This window comes from Scardinius erythrophthalmus, assembly GCF_964197995.2.
Source record: "Scardinius erythrophthalmus genome assembly, chromosome: 1".
Lineage (NCBI taxonomy): Eukaryota > Metazoa > Chordata > Actinopteri > Cypriniformes > Leuciscidae > Scardinius > Scardinius erythrophthalmus.
In genome coordinates, this window is record NC_138221.1 from 50254224 (window position 1) to 50276434 (window position 22211).

Below are 22211 nucleotides of genomic sequence, written 5' to 3' on the forward strand. Positions count from 1 at the left end.
CAAGTTCAGCTTTGGAGGCAACATTAATATTTAGGGAAACCAAATACTCAATCACATAGCTGCTATCATCCATACTGCATTAATGCCAGTAGAAACAAAGACAAAAAAGCAAAGTAAGTAAAACCTGAAACAGGGTAGCGACTGTGTTGAGTCTCTTTCCACCGATCTGCTCCTCGGCAGGAATGAATCGTTTAAAGGAAAGAGAGGAATGGAAAATCACTCACCCTGCAGAGCACATTTGCATTTACGACATGATGGATCTAGAGAATTTATAATAACAGTCATTCTCACAGTCTCCCATTTCATCTGAAATTAGACTCAAGTAGTTTCAATCTCCTGTTCCCTATTCATACAACAACCACAGTTTTTAGCTGAGTTCATGGCTCAAGGGGAGCATGAATTCCTTAATGTAGACATTTGAGTATGTAGCACTGGGATTTCTCTTAATTATTCTTGTAACACACAATGGAAAACAAAAAGATTGAAGTCTTTGCAACCGGGACAAGGCAGCCTGAGGTTATGCTATTGTCTTTTAATAATTTAACCTTTTGGGTTTCTCTGACATGCACAACATCACACTGCCACATTAAAACACAATGATCTACAAGGTATATATTTCTGTAAGCACATTAAAGAGGAATTTGATTCAGATTTGATTCAGAAGTTAAATGTAGAAATGTAGGTCAAGGTTTAGCTGGTTAGCATGACCCAGTACTAGGCTATATACAAAAAGTACATAGTGTTTGTAGAGTTTGTAGAGAAGAGAATGAAAATGTACATTATAAGAGGATAAAAATTATTTCACTTCATTGCACTGAAAGAATGAAACCTTTGTGGTACAGTATGTTGAGGATGTAGTCAAGTGACATTACACAACAATGAATGTATTTTTAAAATAGCTGTCTAGAAACATTTAGACAACAAAACCAGTATAAGAATGTAGTAGCTGGAATGAAGTATTTCACGACTGTTCCTTTGTAAAGCAGGTCTGCTATGGAAACAAAAGACGTTGAGAAAGCAGTAGCCATACATGCCATACCTGTTGTTGCATAAAAACTTGAGAAACATATCATAAACACACAGGTTTCCCAGAACGGGTGTGAGAAAAATGATGTCATGTTGTCAAAGGAAATTTTATGTCAGATTGTTGAAATATTTCAGATGGCGCAAGTAACTACTTTTAGTATTTTCAATTTTGTCACCCAGTCAAAAATAATTGCTTTCTTGTAAAAGTAAATATTAGAATGAATTCGGAACAAAAATTAGATGTGTGAGAAAGGAAGGTAACACGGTTCAGTGAGCTAACAAATGAACAGTTTCAGTATAGATTTAGAGTAGTTGAGAACTAAAAAAAAAAAAAAAGTTGAAAGTGAGACCATTTTCAAGACCATCTGGTCTAGATTCGGTGAGTGACACATTTAACTGGTGTGTATTTCAAATCCCAGATCTATGTGTGGAAGCCTATTAATTGAGCTTTCATTCAAATTGTTATGATGATAATATGTATGTAAAAGGATATTAATATGAATAATGCAAAAAAAAAAAAAACATTTTCATTAGTGGTTTCAGAATTTTGGACTTCATGTTGGTTGTTAATTTGGGTGAAGTAATAATAAAGCAACTCCTAGATAAACCCATGAAAATGGTGAAATAACTTTCTGTCAAAAATAAGAAAGAGAGAAAAGTTGACATATCTCCACTGTGAGAAATCAGAGAGAAATCACATGACTGAGATACCAAGAATGGCATGAAATCTTGTCCCAAACCTGAAGGGTCACATGCCATCGCTCATGTATCATCATCAAGGTGTCTGGGACTGTCTCAGCTTTTATTCTTAGCATAAAGTTGTCTTGTCTCTCTTTCTTTTGCTCTGGATTTATAGCTTCTTCCCTTTAGTTAAATAAGTTGTAGTACTCTCTGAGCTCCCTGTTTGGGATTCATAGAGACCCTTTCAAAAAATAAGTAGGCTATACGTCAAGTTCCCTTTATTAAGTATAAATCCTCTAAATTTATATAAGCTCAAGTATATTTCCAAGAATACTTTATGTAGTAAGTGTACTAATATCAATGCAATAGTAGTACTTGTTTAAGTGTACAATACTACTTGGGACTAAATTGGCCCACTTTTTAGTGTATAAAAAGCAGTACCACTGCAAAAATGTGTGTGTATAAAATGTGTATAAAACTACAAGTAGTATTTCACTTGCAAATGTAATATCTCGCATGGCGTTACTGTGGGCTATTTTAGGGGCATGAATATCCATTATGAATTAACATTGCCATTAGGAAACCCAAACATAACAGAAGAAGGACAGAACAATATTTTTATTCGCTAAAATATATAGTAGGCTATAAGAGAGTGATTAGAGGGTCATTATCATCAACATTTCTGTTTCACATCTTTTCAAGTGGTTACTGATTGTAATTTTTGACTGATACAATAATGATCATGTTTTTAAAGACACAAAAATGTTTTCACTGTTTGTGAATTTTTGATCTGGTGTATACTTGATGCTTCTTCATGAATGGTGATGCATCACTGTAAAAAAATATTGTTCAACTTATCAAAGTACTCGTGCTGCCTTAAAATGTTTAAGTTTAGTCAACTTGAAATGTGAAATTATACTAAGTGGATATTTGAGTTGACTAAACTTAAAATTTTACAATTTTAACAAACACTTTATTTTTTAAGTTAAAACAACAATAAAAAAAATGTTTACAGTGTAAACAGCGGAAGTGTATTGTCCTAGAGACACAGACACACAAACATGCATCAGTAACTACAGCAGTTTGCACTAGGAGAGAGGCAGGAAGTGGATGTTCCTTGTGCTGAGGCAAGGAAGGAAAATAAGAAGTTCTTTTTGGCTGCTTAGCGGAGGACAGTTCCCACAGCACACTTCTCAAGCTCTTTCCACACACACATGCGCGGAGTGGATGTGCCGAATTCCGAAACGTCTCAGGGGTACGAGGTCATGACTTTAATGGTAATGGATGACGTGGACACTCCTTCCCACAGACCAAACTCACTGAAAGAACGCACAAACACTCGCAAATATACACAAAGTATGAAGTATGTCAATGTGATGGTGACCGCCGGGTCAAGTGGTTAACCAATGAGAAAACCTTTGACCTTGTACAGTGGGTCGTAAATTCCTGGTCAGATTGTGTAAACACAAGTAAGGAACAAATAACAAAACTTGAGTTGATTGTTTAGGGCTAGCCTGACCAAACCACAAAAGAGAGCATTGTCTAGGATTTCTGGGGAACAGTTTTTTGTTGTTGTTTTTTTTTTTTACTCTAATCACTGAGGTGAAATGGAGGAGGGAAAGTGATGTGACTCTGTCATTCTATTCTCAAAGTCTTGGTGTTTTCCATTATTGCGGGATGGTAAAACTGTCAGAAGGGCTGAAAACCTACTTGGCATTGAGCAGATGGATTTTATAACATTTCTAATTGCTTTGCTCAAGGGTACAGAGATAAAACAAGGCATAATTCACAGTTCATGAATGTCCTTACCAAAGATTGAACCTGCGACCTTTGTATTATCAGGCTAAATCTTTAAGCACCACCTCTCTTCTACAAACATTCTGTATATTTTTATACATTTGCTTTAATACACACAGGGGACTCCAAAAGTCTGAGACAGACAGTTTTATGATAAAAAAAAACAAAAACAACAAAACCCCCTATGAAAGTAACAAAAAAACAGGAAGAAAAATGTAAGATTCATCATTTACAAAAGAGCATGCTGTCATTAAAGTAAAAGGGAGACAAACCAGTTGTTGTTTTTTTACTTAACTTTTCACTTAAAGGGTTAGTTCATGAACTAATCCGTATGAATTGAGTTTTTCAAATTCACATAAACATTCATCGACACACACATCTGGTAAACGGAAGCTCAAGCAGGCTTGCTTGACGTGCGAGAATCAACAGGCTGGAATCAATGAGGTTTGAATGTGATGTTTGTATGATGTTTATATATGTGATTAAAAGCCTATCTTTATTTGTGTTTCGAAGATGGACTAATGTCTTGCGGGTTTGGAACGACATGAGTAAGTAATGACAGAATTTTCATTTTTGGGTGAACTAACCCTTTAAACTGCATCCTGAAAATAATTTGTAATAGGGAAACAAAATATAAAATAGAAACTGTATGTTAGTTGATATTGTGATTTTGATATAATAGAGAAAAGTGTACTTAATAGCTTAAACAAAACAATATTATAAATGAAAGCAAGTTTTCTTCTGTTGTACAGAATTTTTTATTAAAAAAATTGTGCCTTTAGGGACACAACAGCTTGTAACTGGGGCAGTACCCTTAAAAGGACATCTTTGTACCTATTTTTTACCACAAAAAGGTTCATTAAGGTACGTATAATATGCACCTTTTAGAAGTAAAAAGGTACAAATATGTCCTTTTAAGGGTCCTGCCCCAGTGACAAGCTGTTGTTCCCCTAAAGGTAAAATTTTTACACCTTTTTTCTCTGTTGTACTTTCAGTTTTTATGCCGACATGTACTTGTCTCGCACACACAAAAACATTACCTGGTCAGGACAAAATTCTTGTATCTCATGTGGTCTCACCCTGATGACTTTACCAGAGAAACCCACACTTGCCCTGTGCTGACAAATGCTGGAAAAATGCAACACTGGAGGATTTCCAAGCACACACACACACACACACACACACACACACACACACACACACACACACACACACACACACACACACACACTCACCTCCTCTGCTTTGTCAGCAAGTGTACACTCCTGTTAGTTGGGTTTGCTAAACTGAGGCCCCTGCTTCAGTGTATTGCTGATGAATTTTTCATCCCCTTGCTTTTTACTTTCCGTCCTTCCCATCATCCCTAAACTCAGGAAATCAGCACTATATCACATCAACACACTGTCAAATGCAGTACAGAACCGGTATTGCTCTGTGTGTTAATCTGATCTCTCACAGTTCCAGGTGTAAAAACAAGTGTGAGATGTTATCTAACAAGTGGCACACAACCCAGAGGTATCTGCATAACCTCATCACTGCGGCATCCCTCATATACAGTAGTCTGCAGGTACACATATAGGCTACTCAGATAGAAAAACACATTATTCAGGGCCTACACCTGACAATTGTAAACTGGAATCAAAACCGTATGTTTTGTTTCACTCTATGGTTTATGAAGCAAATCTTTTCTGTTGGAAAGCATCTGACGATCTGAAGTTGCAAGAGCATTATCAAAGTAAACTGTTGTCTTTTGTGCCACTCTATCTTATCATTTCTTAGAATTTCTGTTTTAATCAGACAAGATGCCAGTATGTGAACTATACCATCATGCTTTTCTGGACGAGTGGTTGTCACATAAGCACAAACTTGATCAAATTTGAATTTTAGTCTGCTTGATAAAATTCTATGAAAAAACAAAATACATAGTGCATGCCCTTATTTGCCTCAGCAGCCCCACATAAATGCACTATAGACAATATCACTGCTTCACATCACTGTGGTGATTTTGCCATTGTTTTGTGCTGTAACCTGCAGCTGATTGCTGTCTGAAAACTTTTCTTATCTGTCCCGAGCACAGCGGGACAGCTGCCAATCTGATCTCAGACATACTGAGAGAACACTACAAAATGGCAGGAAATTCCACTTTGAACAACTCCCAGCAGCAGCAGCACAGAAGATGCTATTAAAACCAGGCCATGAGCCTGTTACATAACAGTACAGAGACTTCAACAAAAGGTCTATATTTCTCTCGGGGACAAGAAAAGGAGAGCAAGTTGCGATTTAAATAGAATATGCCAGCAGCAGAATATGTCTGACCAGGACTGAATTTCACTTTATTCATATACATGTGTGGTTCAGGTAAACCCTACATTATAGGGACAAAATGTCAATGTGTCAATGTGTTCTTGTGGGGACATTCTTTGGTCCCCAATGAGGAAAACAGCTCACAAATCATACTAAGTGATGTTTTTTGAAAATGTACAAATGCAGAAAGTGTGCGTGTGTGTGTGACAAAGATGAATAATGGCTAAAAGAAAAAAATAAATACTTTATAATGCCATGGCATACTTTTTTATATACCTGTGCAGCTCTTTGTAACTTTGTGACTCTTTTTGGATTGCCATGTTTTGTTCTCATCACAGAGACATCAAAAGTAAAGTGATTACTCCACTTAGTGGACATAATGGGCAGTGACCTGAGAAATTCTAAGAGTTATAGGAGGATATTTGTAATTCTGTAGATATTTTTATATCCAAAGTTGCTCACAGTACACTTACAGTCAATATAGTGCAAGGTGGGGTCAAGTTCCTAATGGGCATACATTTTTTTTTACCTTTTACATTTGCACTTCACCTGTAACCATCAATTATGAATGTGGAATAGTATAAGTATCTAAGCACTTGGTCTTATAGCAAACAACAGCACCAAACAAAGAGAAGATTCACCTTTTTTGTTTTGTCCTTGAGCATTATGACCCTGAAATATGGGTATATTATGAGTGAACAGTGCATATTGACATTGTATGTTCCAAAGACAGGCGCACAAATGTAAAAACCTCACCAAACATTTGTTGTGGTTAAAAATGCTTTATTTCATAATGAATTATAACAAAATCACAAAAGCCACTTGAATTGTGTGTGGTTGGGTGTATTACAAAACCCTAAGGACAATATGCTTTTAAATAGCATATTACGATTTTCAATGATTGTGCTTATATAGTTGCCATATAGTGGCACAAATTTGATTATTTAAGCTAGAGCGCTATTGGTATGCTATGTACATTTTCTGGCCTTTGTTGCCCTCGTTGAGATTTTTGTTAACAAAGTTGACACCGGCTTTCTGATACACCTGACAGGCGTCGGAGTTGATCAGTAGAACCATGGCTTTGATCTGCGATTCACATCCTTCGTTCAGGTGCCATGCGTAGACATCGTTTCCAGTGGTTCCGGCATTGAGATTAACACTGACCTTTTTGAAGCCTTCATTCTGAATCCTTACATTCTCCTGGAAGTCAGTGGATACATTAAGAGCAGTGAGAGCTTTGCTCTTATCGGTTGTGCGCCGATACCAGAGGTAGACATAGTTTCCACCAGCACCACGATTGGTGTCTTCATCCACACGAGTGAAGCCCAGATCAAACTTTTGCTTGTCAGAAGTGAAGTCAGAAGTTGCTGCGATCTCACTGATGTAGCTCGGCTTCTCTCTCTTCACCCACAGGTACATGAGCTTATTCGCCGCACCACGGTTCAGTTCACAGCCCAGTCTCTCCCAGCCGTCTTGCAGAAGAGCAGGCTCTTCGTTGGCATCTTTGCTCACCTCGAGGTTCTCGATAGGAATGTCAAATTCAGTGTTGCCGTAGAAGTACCACAGATTGATGACCTTTCCACCAGGTACTGTATTCAGATTCTTGTCGATCTTCTCATACCCAGCGCTATCAAGACCTTTGCTCATTTCATTTAAGAATGAAAACTGTATCCTGGTCACAGGTCTCATGCCACACTCTTTCTTGTACCAAAGAAAGACCCGGTTTTTACCAGTACCTCCATTGAGGTCAACATTGATGAGCTGATAACCTTGAGCTCCAAGTATTTCCTCATCATCCTTAGAGGTGGAAACACCGAGCTTTGTTATTAGATGTTCATTTGCCATTTTAGTTTCTTCCGAATTTTTCGGCACTTAGGAAGTAGGTTAACTTTCTGCAAAAAAAGAAAGGGAACTTTAATTATGTATTGCTTTATGCAGCAATAAGAAAACTATATAAATTCTGTATACATGCATAATATTTCTTATACAAGAACTTCAGAAGTTTTAATGCAATGACAATATTTACAATTTAGATATATTAATATATTTGCTTCAAAGTAACTCAAGGTAGGAAAATACTAAATGTTACATTTTTGTTGTAATAAAAATGTTCCGATCAAGTCAAGTCACACTTATTTACAGTATAAAGCACCTCAGCTTCAGATTAATAAACAGCAAATCAGTGTTAATGTTGAAAAAATTATCAATTATGAAATTACTTCAATTTGCTATATAGAAGACAACAGTGTCATTATTCAGTTCAGTTTAGTTCAATTCAGTTCTATAACAGTATCAATGTTATGTCAATGTCAAAGAAATGTTTTTTAAAAAAATCAATTCAGTTATAAAGCAGCTCTACAGAAGGCAATAGTGCCATTATTCAGCTCAAGTCAGTGTTGATTCAATTCAGATCAATACATTACCACCCTACCAGTAAAGGACCTGGATCTTGTGTGTTGTAGAAGACAGATGAAGGATCTCTTATTTATATATCCTATAACCAGCTTCTCCCCCACCCCCTTTTTATATCGTCATTAACCGACTTATTTCTCAACCTAGCCGGCACATGACTGACCATCAACAGTGAAATGCGGTTGAAGTAATGTCAGTTGCTGTTTTAATGGTTCAATAATCAAATGCTAAATTGTAAAAAGGTTAACAAAATACATTTCTACAACTCATGTTGAAAAGTAAGAAACAAGGACACAATATCAATGGTAATTCAATGTGCAAAATCAGAACAAAATTCAACAGTGATTCAACCTTGGTCATAAATTTGCATGTGATGCTATCTTTTTCCAATAAAAGAATGGGCTGGGGGGAAAATCACCAAAAACTCACTGTGACCACAGTATTTTTTGTCATAAGGCCTTTTTTGTGTGTCATTTTTCAGTAAAGCTGTGGTTTTATCTCACATTTGATGTTTTTTGTTTCATTTACCCTTAAAATGTGTTGTCCTTTTTTTGTGCATTTTTTTTTTTACTTCATTTTTTTCGCATCTGTGTTCTTACCTATCCCTATAAGTACACAAGAAGTACGCTGACTTCACTCATTGTCAATGCAAATCCATTTGACTGAAACCAAGCCAGGTACGTTTTCCAAGGCCGAAAGTGATATGAAAGTAAACAATCTTCTCTATACCATGGTTTTGATGTGCATTTAGTAATTTTTTCCTATTTATTGTACTCTTTGTTCTGCCCGTTAACAAGAATTCTGCATAAAATTAAGGTGTATTTTTATGAATTCTAGGAAATGATTATAACTAATGCTTTACTAGGCCTAATTAACACATTAACACATTCAAGAGTAATAGATTAGCGGTAAAGCACTTTTTGAATTCTGTTAAAAATCTATCACTTTTCTTACTTTTAGGATAATAAAGAGAAAGTGGGGAAGAGTAGGCTAAAGTCCAGAAAAATAGAGCAAACATTTACAGTATAAATATTTTACAGTAAAATAACATACATAAGCAAGGCAAGTTTATTTATATAGCACATTTAATGCACAATTCAAAGTGCTTTACATAAAAGAGAAATTAAAATCATCATAAAATTAAAGTCTCATTTACATTCTTAATTTTTTTTCGGTTTTTATGTCTGCAAAACTGTAAAAAAAAACCTGTAAAATACATTTTTAAGTACAATCAACTTGGATGATTAAGTCATTTCAACTTAAATTACATTAAACTGACTTAAAGAATGAGTTGAATCTTGTATAACGTATAAAAAAAAAGTTTTTTGGTGAGTTAAAGCAATGTAAAAACGTGTTGTCCTAACTTATTGATCATATAATTTTTTTTTAGTAGACAGATGACACAGCATTATAATTTTTATGGAAAGTCCTGAACAATACAGTAAATTGTCATCTGATCTACCACACACCACAGAAATTTGTATTAAGCACAGCAGGTTTTAGATATAAAAAAAAAAAAAAAATTATAAAAAAAAAAACCATGATCGGTTTGTTGTTCAGTTTATCGACTCAAATAATTTCACTTCCTAAAAGACAATTTAATACAAATTAATAGCAGTTCAATCATATACAGTATACATATGAATGCAAATGCATAATCCTATAACAAATTTATAAAACAATTGTGTGAATCACTTAAGCATCTGATCAGTAAAGCAGAGACATATAATAAAACCATTTTAAAAAGTCAGAGGAACATGGAATTTCCCTGAATTCCATTAAGAGTAAATAATCTCAGGGTTATTAGTCTCTAATAATAAAAATCTAATCTACTGTATGTAGAACATGTGAATTTTGAAAGAGACATTCCTTAACGATAGGAGCCCTAAAAAAAGCTTTCAAATATATTTTCAATTGTGTGTCCTAAAGAAATGGTGACCAAGTCTCAGTATATCAAGTTTGAACAGATAGCAATAACTGTATTTGCATGCTTAAGAACAGATGAACAAATTAAACAAAACTGAAGAACTAATTTATCTCGTTTCATATTCAGGTTTTGTTTTCAGTGGGAAATAGGCGATCTTTTGTTTTACAACTTTTGTTTTGAATCTGTATTGTCAGACGACACAAAACAAGCCATTAGTCACAGTTTTGAAATAGTCACTTCATAGTGTGAGTTAATGCCAATTCATCAATGTCAGTTAACCGAGGCCTATAACATCCCTATAAAATCCACAGTGAAATATTTAGGAATACATCTTTACAAAGATTTCATTGAATGTGAAAATGTGAATCTTTGGAAAGTAATTAATAAATGCCAATCCAAACTTATGATTATTGAGATATACAGTATAAGTTTATTGGGATTTTTTTTTTTTAAACCAAAATGGAGAGTTTATCAAGCTGTATCTACCCTGCATGGATACTCATTAGCGATACCAAAAAATTAAAGGTTCATTTTGATTATATCTGAAGAAAGCAAGTTAATTACATTAAAAGAGCAGAGTTGACTAAAGATTTCAAAGATGGAGGTCTACAAGCCATTGGCTTTGATTTCATAAATGGAACCCTTAAAATTAACTGGTTAATAAAAATCTTTTCTTAATAACAATAATCTTTTGTTTCATATCCCCAGAGAATTTTTTTTTTAAAGTGGGAGGGATAGCATCTCCCTAACAAACTAGTTTCATCAGCAAGTCTTGTTGTACTGGAAGTTCTTACAACCATAATTTTACACCACACAAAACCCCAATATGGAATAATAGATATATCACAATAAGAAACAAATCACTGTATAAAAAGGACTGGATGGGGAATGGTATCTGCTCGATGCTTCATTTAGTCAATAGCAGAGGATGGTTTATATCACATGAGAGTTTCTGTCTCAAGTATGATATAACTTGTAGTCAGAACACATTCAGTTCTATGATTAAAGCTATCCCCAACACTATCATATGTTTAATCAAAGGATATCTTTCAATTCATAATCTTTCAATTCATAATTACTTTTAGTTGAAGGTTGAAATTTCAAAGAAACTAAACTTCCAAACCAAAGTATCAGAAATATGTTTGATAACATTGTATTCCCGGCCGATGGGATCCTAGAAACTTGATTTCACAGTTCTTCTCAAAAAAATTATTTATGAACAAATTACTTAAAATTCCATTCAACTCTCTCTCAACTCTCTCAACTCTCTCTCTCTCTCTCTCTCTCTCTCTCTCTCTCTCTCTCTCTCTCTCTCTCTCTCTCTCTCTCTCTCTCTCTCCTTCTTCTTCTTGTCTGTAATGCACTTTTGCACCTGATCCTACTGTCATATTGTAATTATATATTTTTGTTGCCATGTTGTTCAACAATAAGGCCTATTTTGCCTATGCAAAACATTTGCCTTTTCGTTTATATCTATTATTTTCTATTTTGATTAATTTGTTGTAAGCAACCTATTTTATTCTATTGTAGTTGTAAATTTCTTATCAGTGCCTGATTCTTTTAATGATCATGTATTAGTGTAAAATAGACTTTTAATTACTCAAAAGCTTGAGACTGTGCACATTTTTTGCGGTGCATTTAGTCAGTCTGCGTTGCAGGACATCTTTTGCCACTGTAGAAACATTGTCAGATAACACATTTAAAAACAAGCCACTATAGCCACATTTTCACAAAGTCATGAACAATAAATGGTCAAAAAGAGCATCTGATCTGCCACAAACGACCAAAATCTATGCTGAGCGCAGCTTGTTTCAGATGTTACAAAATAATTAGGAATTTGTGGTTAATCATTAACAGAGAAATCACATTTTCCTGGACCTTTTGACATTTAAAGGAAGGATAGGCAATTTGTTTTATAAACACTTTTTGTTATATTGGATAAAACACTCTTCACATCCTGGTAGAAATCAATAATAGGAGTGAGCTAAATATTAAAATATGTATTTTCTGTTAAATGGTAAAAATGGTGCATCCAATCATTGCATTCGGTCCGAATAAGGCTTTGCAGAGTTGTAGACAGATGTCAGTCACCGAGAGCCACAAACAAACAACAACAGCCTTTTACAGTTTCTCCTGAACCAAAACAACAAGCTTATGCTGTGTTCACGCCATGTCGTAACCGTAATTACGAGAAAGCAACCCTCTACCAGGAGGAGCTGTTCAAGTCCTCAGACTCGCATTTATGCGTTTCTCTCTTGACGTTTTCCAGACTCTGCTGTGTGCATTCATGTGTTTTAAAGAAGGCGTGGCTCTGGAGAGCGCTCTGAAAGGAAGAGCATGTTCTCATGTTTTCCAAGCTAACTTGATATTGATAGTCACTCTGAAATTGCCTACCCTACCTTTAAGAGGTTATTGTACAATAAAAATATCCTATAAGTTTCAGAACTCAAAACTTCCTCATTACTCCAAAAAACAGCATTTATTTAAAAACCAAGCTCTCAAACCAACTTGTTTTGGATTTTGTCTCAGTATGATGTCATAGTGTGATGAAAGACCCCCTCTGCAGAAGAAGATCAACGCCTACTTCTACATCATTGCCTCTTTAGCCCCTCCCACTGATTCGCATGTTGGGTATGCACATCATGTCACAGTTAGTGATGGGAAGTCCAAATCTTTTCCACAAACTGGGTCTTTCGGACAGTTTGTTTCAATGAACCGGTTAAAAAAACCATTCCAACCAATTAATTTACATAATCACACAATGATGTCACATATATGCAATTCTATTATGAAAGCACCCAATAATGATGTGAAACACGGATGTTTTACATGTCTAAAGCATTTATAGTGAATAAACTATATTCAGTGTAGTGGTGTGACTCGAGAACTGTTGTAACCATTAACCGTTGAAGTACTGTTGGAGTAACTTCTGCCATAGCTGTGTCCCAATTCAGGGGCTGCATCCTGGTCGGACCGAGCGTTGTTAAATGGGACGGGCTATATGGAGGACTTTTCTTGTCGCAACAGGCTCTATACCATAGACAGTATAAGAAATGGACACAGCGACCCCATAGACTTCAACAGAGAAAAGTGAAGTCAATTAGAAGCACTCACTTCCTGATGGCTGACCGTACTGCGCAGACTCAAACTGAGCTTGACGACGTAGATGTGACGTGAGCAACCCGTCTGTCTTCTAGTAGCTGTGCCAAGAGAAATATGAATCATTCCCTTCTGAAACTTGCAGAGACGGAGAGTGTGAGTAGGAGGTGTCCATGAGCTTGGAGCAGTAGCAACTTTTGCTAAGTATTCTGATTAATTATTTTGTCATTTTGCCTCCACGTTCCCCCTACACGGTAATTTCTCTACTGTGCGACAGAGAGTCGCGTGGTTATGACGCAATTGTTAGCCTATTTTTACAAAAATGGCTTCTTCTACGGGGCCATAACGGAAGATACAAGGTAATGGAGCCTTTTATACATTGCCGTGTTTCTTTAGAAATAAATACTGGACAAATGGAGCCTTTAAACGCCTCAGATATGAAGTTATACGCTGTCAAATGACGCCAAAATGAATGGGAGTCAATGGAATGCTAACAGCAGGTGATGACTTGCTAGCCAATGGCTGCCCCCATGGAAGGTACAACTTTGAGGGTGAGTATTCTCTCATATCATGCGAAATCCTAGCCCTACATCAAGATGTTAGGTCTGGCAACTCACCATAGACACGGCTCAATCTGAAGGGCGGGATAAACGGTTGTCTTTCAAATTCCCTCTGCACGCAATAGGATAGCGCTACAACCAACCAGAGCGCTTTCCCACCAGCGGAGCTAGTAGATTAAACGAACACATCTTTTTTAAGAATGACTTAAGTGCCGTTCTTTGTTCTTTTCTCAAAGAAAAGCTTAACTCCAAGTCCTCCAGAGTCGTGGCCAAAGCCGATTCAAAAGACCGCTGTTCGCCCGCAGCAGCCGCCATTCTTTGTTTTGAAGTAGTAGCAGGGAATTCACGCAGAAGTGCCACAACTCTGCCGTCATTATGTTAAGCCCGCCCACCAACTCTATACACGATTTGATTGGCCTGACTAAAGTTTGGTTTTTCCAGCTCGAAAGTCAACGGAGACGGAGAGTTGCTAGACTACCCTGGCTAAAATAAATTTTGCTGCCGCTATGGGTGCGTCTAGATTTCTAGGCTAGCGAAATCCGACTAGCGAATCGGTTTCTAAAATCATTGTGTCCGTTTCTGAGAAAATAAATTGTATGAAAGTTTTGCCGCTAGTACACTTCGCTAGAACATGCTATGCGGAAGTAAAGACGCTGGCTGAGATTCTACCGGAAATACGTCAGCAGCGTTCGTGCATAGAGCCAAAAAAAGAGAGACTTTTTTGAAAGTTGTATTAAACGGTCTGAAAACAAAACAGGCTTCAACTGTCTAAATATGTTCACCATGGTCCATTTCTGTATATAATAAAGAGTATAAACTATATAATCACAATAAATGTCACTATTGCTTTGTCTGATACAGATCATTTGATATGTGCTCACTTTACTTTTAATTTACTGAAAATGATGATGATAGATGAATATAAGAACGACAGGGCGGCAAACAATTGTCATTCATTCATAATTTAGTTTACATGAAACACTGTAAGTTATCCCGTCAACTATAAACGCATTAACTACAAGTTATTTGCCGCAAAAGCTTATGTAATGTGCATTAATGTATCAGTGTGCAAATGTTTCAACTATATAACGAGATAAACACCTTTCTGTAGTGTCTTTGTTTCCACACTAATATAATTTAATAAAATACAATACTACCTTACCCAATCATAGCAGTGAGCGTTGCAGCACGCCTATCAAAACTGAGTGTTTCAAAGGAGGAGGTCAAAAATAGGATAGAAAATAGCTAAATTACTTCTAAATTAGGATGTTTTTTTGTGTAAACATCTTGCTAATATTATAAGTGGACCTCAAAGAACATTATACAATTTTTTTTCAAAAAATGCAGTACATGACCCCTTTAAAGCACATTAATACAGCAGTTGACTCATATATGAATGGAAATTCATAACACTAGGCACCTGACCTGAGCACTTGCTGTCAATAATTGACAATAAAATTGTGAATCACTAAAGCAGCTGATTAGTAAAGCAGAGACGTATGAAACCATTCAGAAAGACTCAGCTACTGGGTCTAAAAAATCATGAAGACCTTGATAAACATATTCAAACATTAATATTAGAAGCAGATGCCACTGATGGGGAGCAGGTGCTGGTCCATCATGCCTACCAGGCCCGAACAACAATAATAAAAGATGACAGTGCTGTACATCTGAAGACTGAAGGGTTCAAGCTCTTCCGTCTGTATAAAATAGTGTAGTTATTAGGTGTAATCTGAATCCAACTCTCGCTACTTGTTAAAAGTAGACATCTTATGAGTAATTCAAGTCATATGGCATATGGGCCTATTGTCTGCATAATTTTGCAACCTAAGCCCAGATCAGTATTTCTATATCAATACAGTATCAGTATTTCTATTTCAATAGATACAGTATGATATAAAGGTATACTGCACATAATCTCATTGTTATTGGAGTCTCACAAAAACCCACTATGGTCTCAAATCTAATATACTGTATGTACAACATGTGTGTCCCATTTTGAAAGACACATTCTTTAACCTCAGGAACCCTATTTTAATAAATAAAATAAAAAGCTTTTGATCCGGGCAGTAACATATTTTCAATTGGTCTTGTGTCCTAAAGAAATGGTTACCAAGTCTCAATATATCACGTTCTCAGTTGTTTTTAATGCATATTTCTATAAATAATGACAATCACTTTTTAATTTTCAATTTTTATTACACTGGATTATTAACATCTTTCAAATGTGATGACATTTAAAAGAGTGATTTACACTATCGTTCAAAAGTTTGGGGTCACTAAGATTTTGTATTAATTCTCTTCTGCTCACCAATCCTGCATTTATTTGATCAAAAACACTGTAAAAACAGCAATATTGTGAATTATTATAACACTTTAAATTATAAACACTTTACTATATTTAAAAAAAGCACACACCCACATTATTCCTGTAATGTCAATGCTGTATTTTCAGCATCATTACTCCAGTCTTCAGTGTCACATGATCCTTCAGAAATCAGTCTAATATGCTGATTTTTTCCCCCTGACGTTCTTCTTTTTTTCTTTTTCATCAGCGTTGAAGCAGTTGTTCTGCTTTTTGGGGGGAAACCGTGAGACTTCTTTCTGAATAGATTTTTTGATGAATATTATTAAGTTCAAAAGAACACCATTTATTTGAAATAGAAATCTTTTGTAACATCATATAAGTCTTTAATGTCACGTTCTCTCTATATTTGGTTGTTTTTTATTAGATTTTTTGATACAGAAACATCAATAAAAACGACAAAAAAAAGAAAAACCGGTGTGATAACTAGGTATGTAATTTTAACCCTGTTATTTATAATTGTGTTACAGCCTGGTGTTAAGTGTCAGTGACTCCTCATATCTGCTCTGCCTGTTGGGCAGAGACTTGAGATACTCGAGGTGGCGAATTGCATCTTCTTGGTTGTGCCTTACATAGCAAACTAAATAGGATATAACCATTGTAAACCAGCCAAACATTGTTATCAGCATAGCCACATCAGTGGTCCTCTGGATTGCTGTGCAGAAGTCAAAATCAGTCGCCACCAGAATGAAGGGCATACCTTGAGCCTCCAGCGCTTCAGGTTCAGAAGTGTTGCACACCACCTCAGTGAAGGAGGATGGATCCAAGAGCAGCTGTGGCATAGCCAGCTGCAGACGACAGTCACACAGCCAGGGGTTATGAGAGAGGTTAGTCTGGGCTCTGAGGTCGCCGAACGCCTTGGGGTCCAGGGTCTCCAGCTGGTTAGAAGAAAGATCCAGGCTGCTCAACGAGTCTGCAAGGTCTTGAAAGGCTCCAGGCTCCAGGTAGGCCAACCTGTTGTGGGAAAGATCTAATCTGAACAGTAGTGGGAGCCCTATAAAGGCATCAGATTGTATGGTAAGCAGCAGGTTGTTGTCTAGGTATAGATGCTGTGTGGTGTTCGGAAGGTCACGTGGCACTGCAATCAGGTGCATGTCACTACAACGGACCACCAGCCCGCCGTCGACACTCTCCGAGCAGACACAGCCCTCTGGGCATCCGTTTTCTGCTTGGTGGCACAGACACACATCCAAGATGTGGAGGAGGAGGAGGGTGAAAGTGAGAGAAAGGCAGCTGGCCACAGCTTGACAGCCCATAGGCATACTGACAGTCCCGAACATCAGGAGGAGGAAGAGCACATCAGCTCAAAACAAACAGGAAACAGGAAGAAAATAACAAGTCATTACAACTGACACCCTGCTATCATTATGCTTGCTGATTGTGGAGTTATTTTGAGGATAAATGGGCACTTGTTAGGTTAATTACCACCAAGAAACAGCTAGTTTGTTAGGGCATAAACTTAGCTGTGTTCTTCAGATGTAGAGGAACGAGTTGGATATAATAACAGAAAACGGCTGATATAGATATAATTTATGCTTTCCCTATTTTGGGGGGTTTCAGTTAATATATATATTTTTTTAAATACAGCTCATGAATGTTCACTAATCGCTCCGTTAATGTATACCTATAACAATCCAGAAATTCAATAAAAATGGTTTGGATAAGCTTGGGAACTTAATGGGAAAAACATGTAAAATAGGCTATTTACCTGAGAGAATAGATGAGAATTCGTAACTCGCGTTACGAATGTTGTTGTCTTTAGCGCATAAACACGGTGTGTTTCCCGTTTTGGGCTTATTTCTTCAAACTTTCCATTCATAATTTGCCTATCTGACTAATTTCGACTGATATCCTCTTTCCCTCGGAATGTGAACGTGTCTTCATCACCAAAACAACGCATGTGATGATTCCATCGGCATTATTCACAAATGAAAAGCGGATACGAGTTCATTCCTGTCTTGAAGAGGAACTTGATCGTAGAAAAGCCTTTCTGTTCCCATCTCTCTCCTCAGTTCTGGGGTGTGTGTGTGTGTGTGTGTGTGTGTGTGTGGTTTTGGAATACAGCTTTCCTCACACATAACTGAAGATAACCGACAGATGGCGCTATAAGTGAATGGGGGAACATCTGTCGATGATGTTTGACCTTACTTGACGCAGCACACAATACATTAGTGTCAAATCACTGCAGTTCACTTTACAAGTTATTTATTAATACTATTATGAAATAAATTTTAGCCTAATAAGATCCTAAATGTTCAGTTTACTGAAATACATTTTAGCCTAATAAGATCCTAAATGTTCAGTTTACTGTTTATATGATATAACAAGTAAAATTTATTTAATACAAGTATTAATAAATGACTTGTAAAGTGAACTGCAGTGATTTGACTCTAATGTATTGTGTGCTGCGTCAAGTAAGGTCAAACATCATCGACAGATGTTCCCCGTTCACTTATAGCGCCATCTGTCGGTTATCATGTGTGAGGAAAGCTTCGGCTCAATTTAAAATAATAATAATAATCTCTTATATAAACTATTAACAATTCGCCTAATAATAGCTGAATTTAAAAAGAAAATCTAGTATGTCTCACTATTGCTTTCATTTTATTTTAAAAGTGGTCTCAGGTCCCATTGTATGCCACAAAAGTAAGGTATAAAACACAAAAGTATTCCATGAGATTTTAATCTATATGCCTACTGATATTTTCATCACATAAAAAAAAAAAAAAAAATTTTACATTTGTCTTTTGCCAGCAACTAGACATCAAAAGTTTCATGAATCAGTCAATAAATACATATCTGTGACACACTGTGACATTACCTCCTTTATTTTCTGTTTAAGTGGGCTATCACAAACTCATCTCTGCTCTAGAAATAGCATCATTTCAATGTGGAGCATCTGAGCATAAATATTTGTGTTGTTGGACAAAATAAAACTTGATTTAATACATTTAAATTTAATCAAAACAGTTCATATCAGTGCAGAGTCTGTTGTGAGGAGTTTACATCTGCTGCAGTTAAACTAGAAGTAAGTCTCAGCTGTTAGGTAGACTGTGTAATATCTCAGATATTTAGGGCAAGTCATGTCTACACACAATAGTTGTGGATTTACTGCGAAACAGACACAGGTTTATTCAAATAGGTCCCATTTTAAACCGTAATCAACCCTATTCAGTGATGATGATACACAAAGTAGTGTTTGTGTGGCATCACTGAACCAATACCCTGAGTCCACAGCAGTTTTATGATCTCTTCCACTTGTGGATATCATCAGCATCCTCCTCCAGCATTGCCTTCACGTCACCCAGCGCAATCATCAGCTGTGCCAGGTAGTATGTTGTCATAATAATGTGCCTTTCATATTCTATATCAAAGACATTGAACTTTGTCAGTGCAATTGTGAGGTCAGAAGCCATGAAGACCAGGCTCCCCAGCAGGACGAGCGGCCGCCGCGTACGAACAGCCAGTGTAGCCATGATGACAATGAGCAGCACGTAACCCCCTATGGCTGGGACGAGGACGTCAGCTTCTGGATCAAGCCGCAGGAAGGGCACCAGGTAAACATAAAGGCCACCGCCGATCAACCACAGTGGGAGGTAGAAGATATAGAATGAGAAAGATGAAGATATTGTAGAATATCGTGATGACAGGAAGGAGAAAGAGTAAAGCAAGTGGGCCAGAGCAAAACAGCTCATTCCTGAAAAAGAAAACAGAAAGAGATTGGACTGTGAAGCAGGGTTATTATAATAATTAACTAAAACAATTCTGTTACTTGAAGTAAAATAAATATCAATCAAAATCAAATTAAATATTTGTTGCCAGGGAAAGATTTCAAATTTTCCTTTACCTGATATAGGCTACTTAAATAATTAAAACTGAAATAAAAATGAATAAAGTATATAGACTTATTTTTTTAATAATAATAATAAAAAAGACAAAATCACAGAACAAAATTACAAAAACTACAAAAACACAAATTCAAACCATTAATAAAAACTGATGTTAAAATAACACTGCTGTGGAGAATTGTGATTAATTTTATATTTAAATGGAAATAAATTTAAAGTAATTAAAAACATTTGTATTAAAAAAAAATTGCAAGTTCCATAATTTTGAATGGTAATTTTCATTTGATTCTCATTACTGTGATTACAGTACTTACAAGTACGGTGTATATTTCACGTTAAAATAGAGACTGAACAAATTAGTATCATGTTGTATTAATAGTTTACAATTTAAAAAAAAATGTAATATTTTAGTACTATTTTGCATTGTGGTGATGACAGTTTTTATGAAGAAATTGTGCCTAACTGCCATGAAAATAATATCCATAATATCCCAATGTATATATATATATATATTAGGGTGAAATATGGCCTGGGCATGTTCTTGGTAAATTTTGTGTCATTAACCCTGATAGCCTTAAGTTAAGATATGGGACAGAAAGAAATAACTTTTACCATGAATAAAAAGTTCTGGCCAAATAAGGCAACAGTCTCCGCCCGCTGAGAGCAGCAAGCCTCCGGCCACACCCATCAGACTCCGCCCCCCATTATAGCTGAACACCAGGAGGACCAACGAGAGGATGGGAGCAGCCTTAATTCCAGCAGCCAGAAGAGAGGGGGCGGAGTCTGGGATCCACAAATAGAAGTATATTGTGCAGGATGCAAAAAAAGGCAGGAGGTAGAGAAACAGTACACAGCACTGGGAAAGAATGAAAACAGTACAGGCATCAGTTATAAAAACACACAGTCTGCACATTCTGCTCTAAAAAGAATTCTAACAGTCTCACTTTTTTTTTTATTAAACATTAAATGCAAATATCTTTGTTATGAGGAAATGAAAACATGATATGAGTGTGAAGCCATAATACTAGAACAATAATTGTGACTAAATGGGAATCTAAATATTTATACTGGATGTTTGTGAATCACAAAAGCACAACGCAGGTGTCTGTATTTGTGTGCAGGTGTGTGTGTGTGTTTTGTGATTACCGTGTTTCTGCGTTGTCTGCGGTCAAAGGCATTTGTCTCCAGGATGTCCATCTCTCTCTTCTGGCCTAAACAGTCACACACACACCGTTCTCAGATGTGTATTCCACAACTGGGAGATCTGGATGTCTCTGTGAACTATGTATACCAGTGTGTTTCATTGGCTGGGGTAGGTCTGGACTTTGGACCATTATGAGGGATGTGTTATCTGTCAGATTGTTCTGTCATAAACAAAGTACACCCCTCACTCTCTCTCCTTCTTTCTGTGCCTGTCTCTCCCTCTTCTCTCTGCATGATGGCCTATTACCCTGTAGTGACATCATCAGTAAGAGCAAAGGTTTGATGATTGAGACACAAGTTCAGGAAGATCATTTTTTATTATTATTATTAATTATAGAAAATTATCATTCTGACTTTGATTTCTGTATTTTCAGCTTATTTTATTCATTTTATCAGCTTTTCTGTTGTGTTTGTAGATGTCAGATTGAGGAGAAACACAAGAAACTTTTTATTTACATTTTTATATATTTAGGTTGGTATAGACAATTATCCAAAGTATTGTAATTATTTTAAATAATCATTGTAATTCTAATTCTTTTTCGTTATTATTGATTATTAGCTTCTCTGATGGTAGTGGTATGGTTTTAACTGCATAATCAAAACTGCTAGAGATATTTCAATTTTTCCACATGGTCACCCATATGAGGGCGCCACGGAGCCGCAGAGTTATGATGCAAAAAAGAAAAAGGGAAAATTATATATATATATACCCCGTCTATGGAATCAATTGCCTCTGCCTTGCACCTTCCATTAACATTTTTAAATCAAAATTGAAAACATACCTACTCTCTGGCGTTTTGATACTTAATATCCTTGTTTCACTGTTTGTTTTGTTTGGTTCTACGTTACTGTACTGTACATATACATATATATATATATATATATATATATATATATATATATATATATATATATATATATATATATATATATATATATATACATATATATATATATATATATATATATATATATATATATATATATAT

At 36.1% G+C, this 22211-nt stretch overlaps 3 protein-coding genes across 3 annotated transcripts; all 3 read right to left on the reverse strand.

The window, feature by feature from the left end:
* Nucleotides 1–6575: 6575 nt before the first annotated feature.
* Nucleotides 6576–8304, reverse strand: LOC308703715 (uncharacterized protein). The gene is made up of 2 exons (XM_081387495.1): nucleotides 8240–8304; nucleotides 6576–7700 (listed from the first exon to the last, which is right to left on the reverse strand). Exon 2 carries the CDS (start codon nucleotides 7651–7653, stop codon nucleotides 6766–6768), a length of 888 nt encoding a protein of 295 aa, XP_081243621.1. The 5' UTR covers nucleotides 7654–7700; nucleotides 8240–8304; the 3' UTR covers nucleotides 6576–6765.
* Nucleotides 8305–16635: 8331 nt separating this feature from the next.
* lrrc3cb (leucine rich repeat containing 3Cb) lies at nucleotides 16636–17433 on the reverse strand (the record flags this gene model as incomplete). The annotated part of the gene is made up of 1 exon (XM_081374544.1): nucleotides 16636–17433. One exon carries the CDS (start codon nucleotides 17431–17433, stop codon nucleotides 16636–16638), a length of 798 nt encoding a protein of 265 aa, XP_081230670.1.
* A 1980-nt stretch (nucleotides 17434–19413) lies between these two features.
* Nucleotides 19414–21216, reverse strand: tmem86b (transmembrane protein 86B; the record flags this gene model as incomplete). The annotated part of the gene is made up of 3 exons (XM_081367119.1): nucleotides 19414–19868; nucleotides 20632–20875; nucleotides 21166–21216. 3 exons carry the CDS (start codon nucleotides 21214–21216, stop codon nucleotides 19414–19416), a joined length of 750 nt encoding a protein of 249 aa, XP_081223245.1.
* Nucleotides 21217–22211: the final 995 nt, after the last annotated feature.

Coding starts and splice junctions, on each gene's coding strand:
- LOC308703715 (XM_081387495.1), bottom strand. CDS start 7,653: ATGGCAAATGAACATCTAATAACAAAGCTCGGTGTTTCCACCTCTAAG.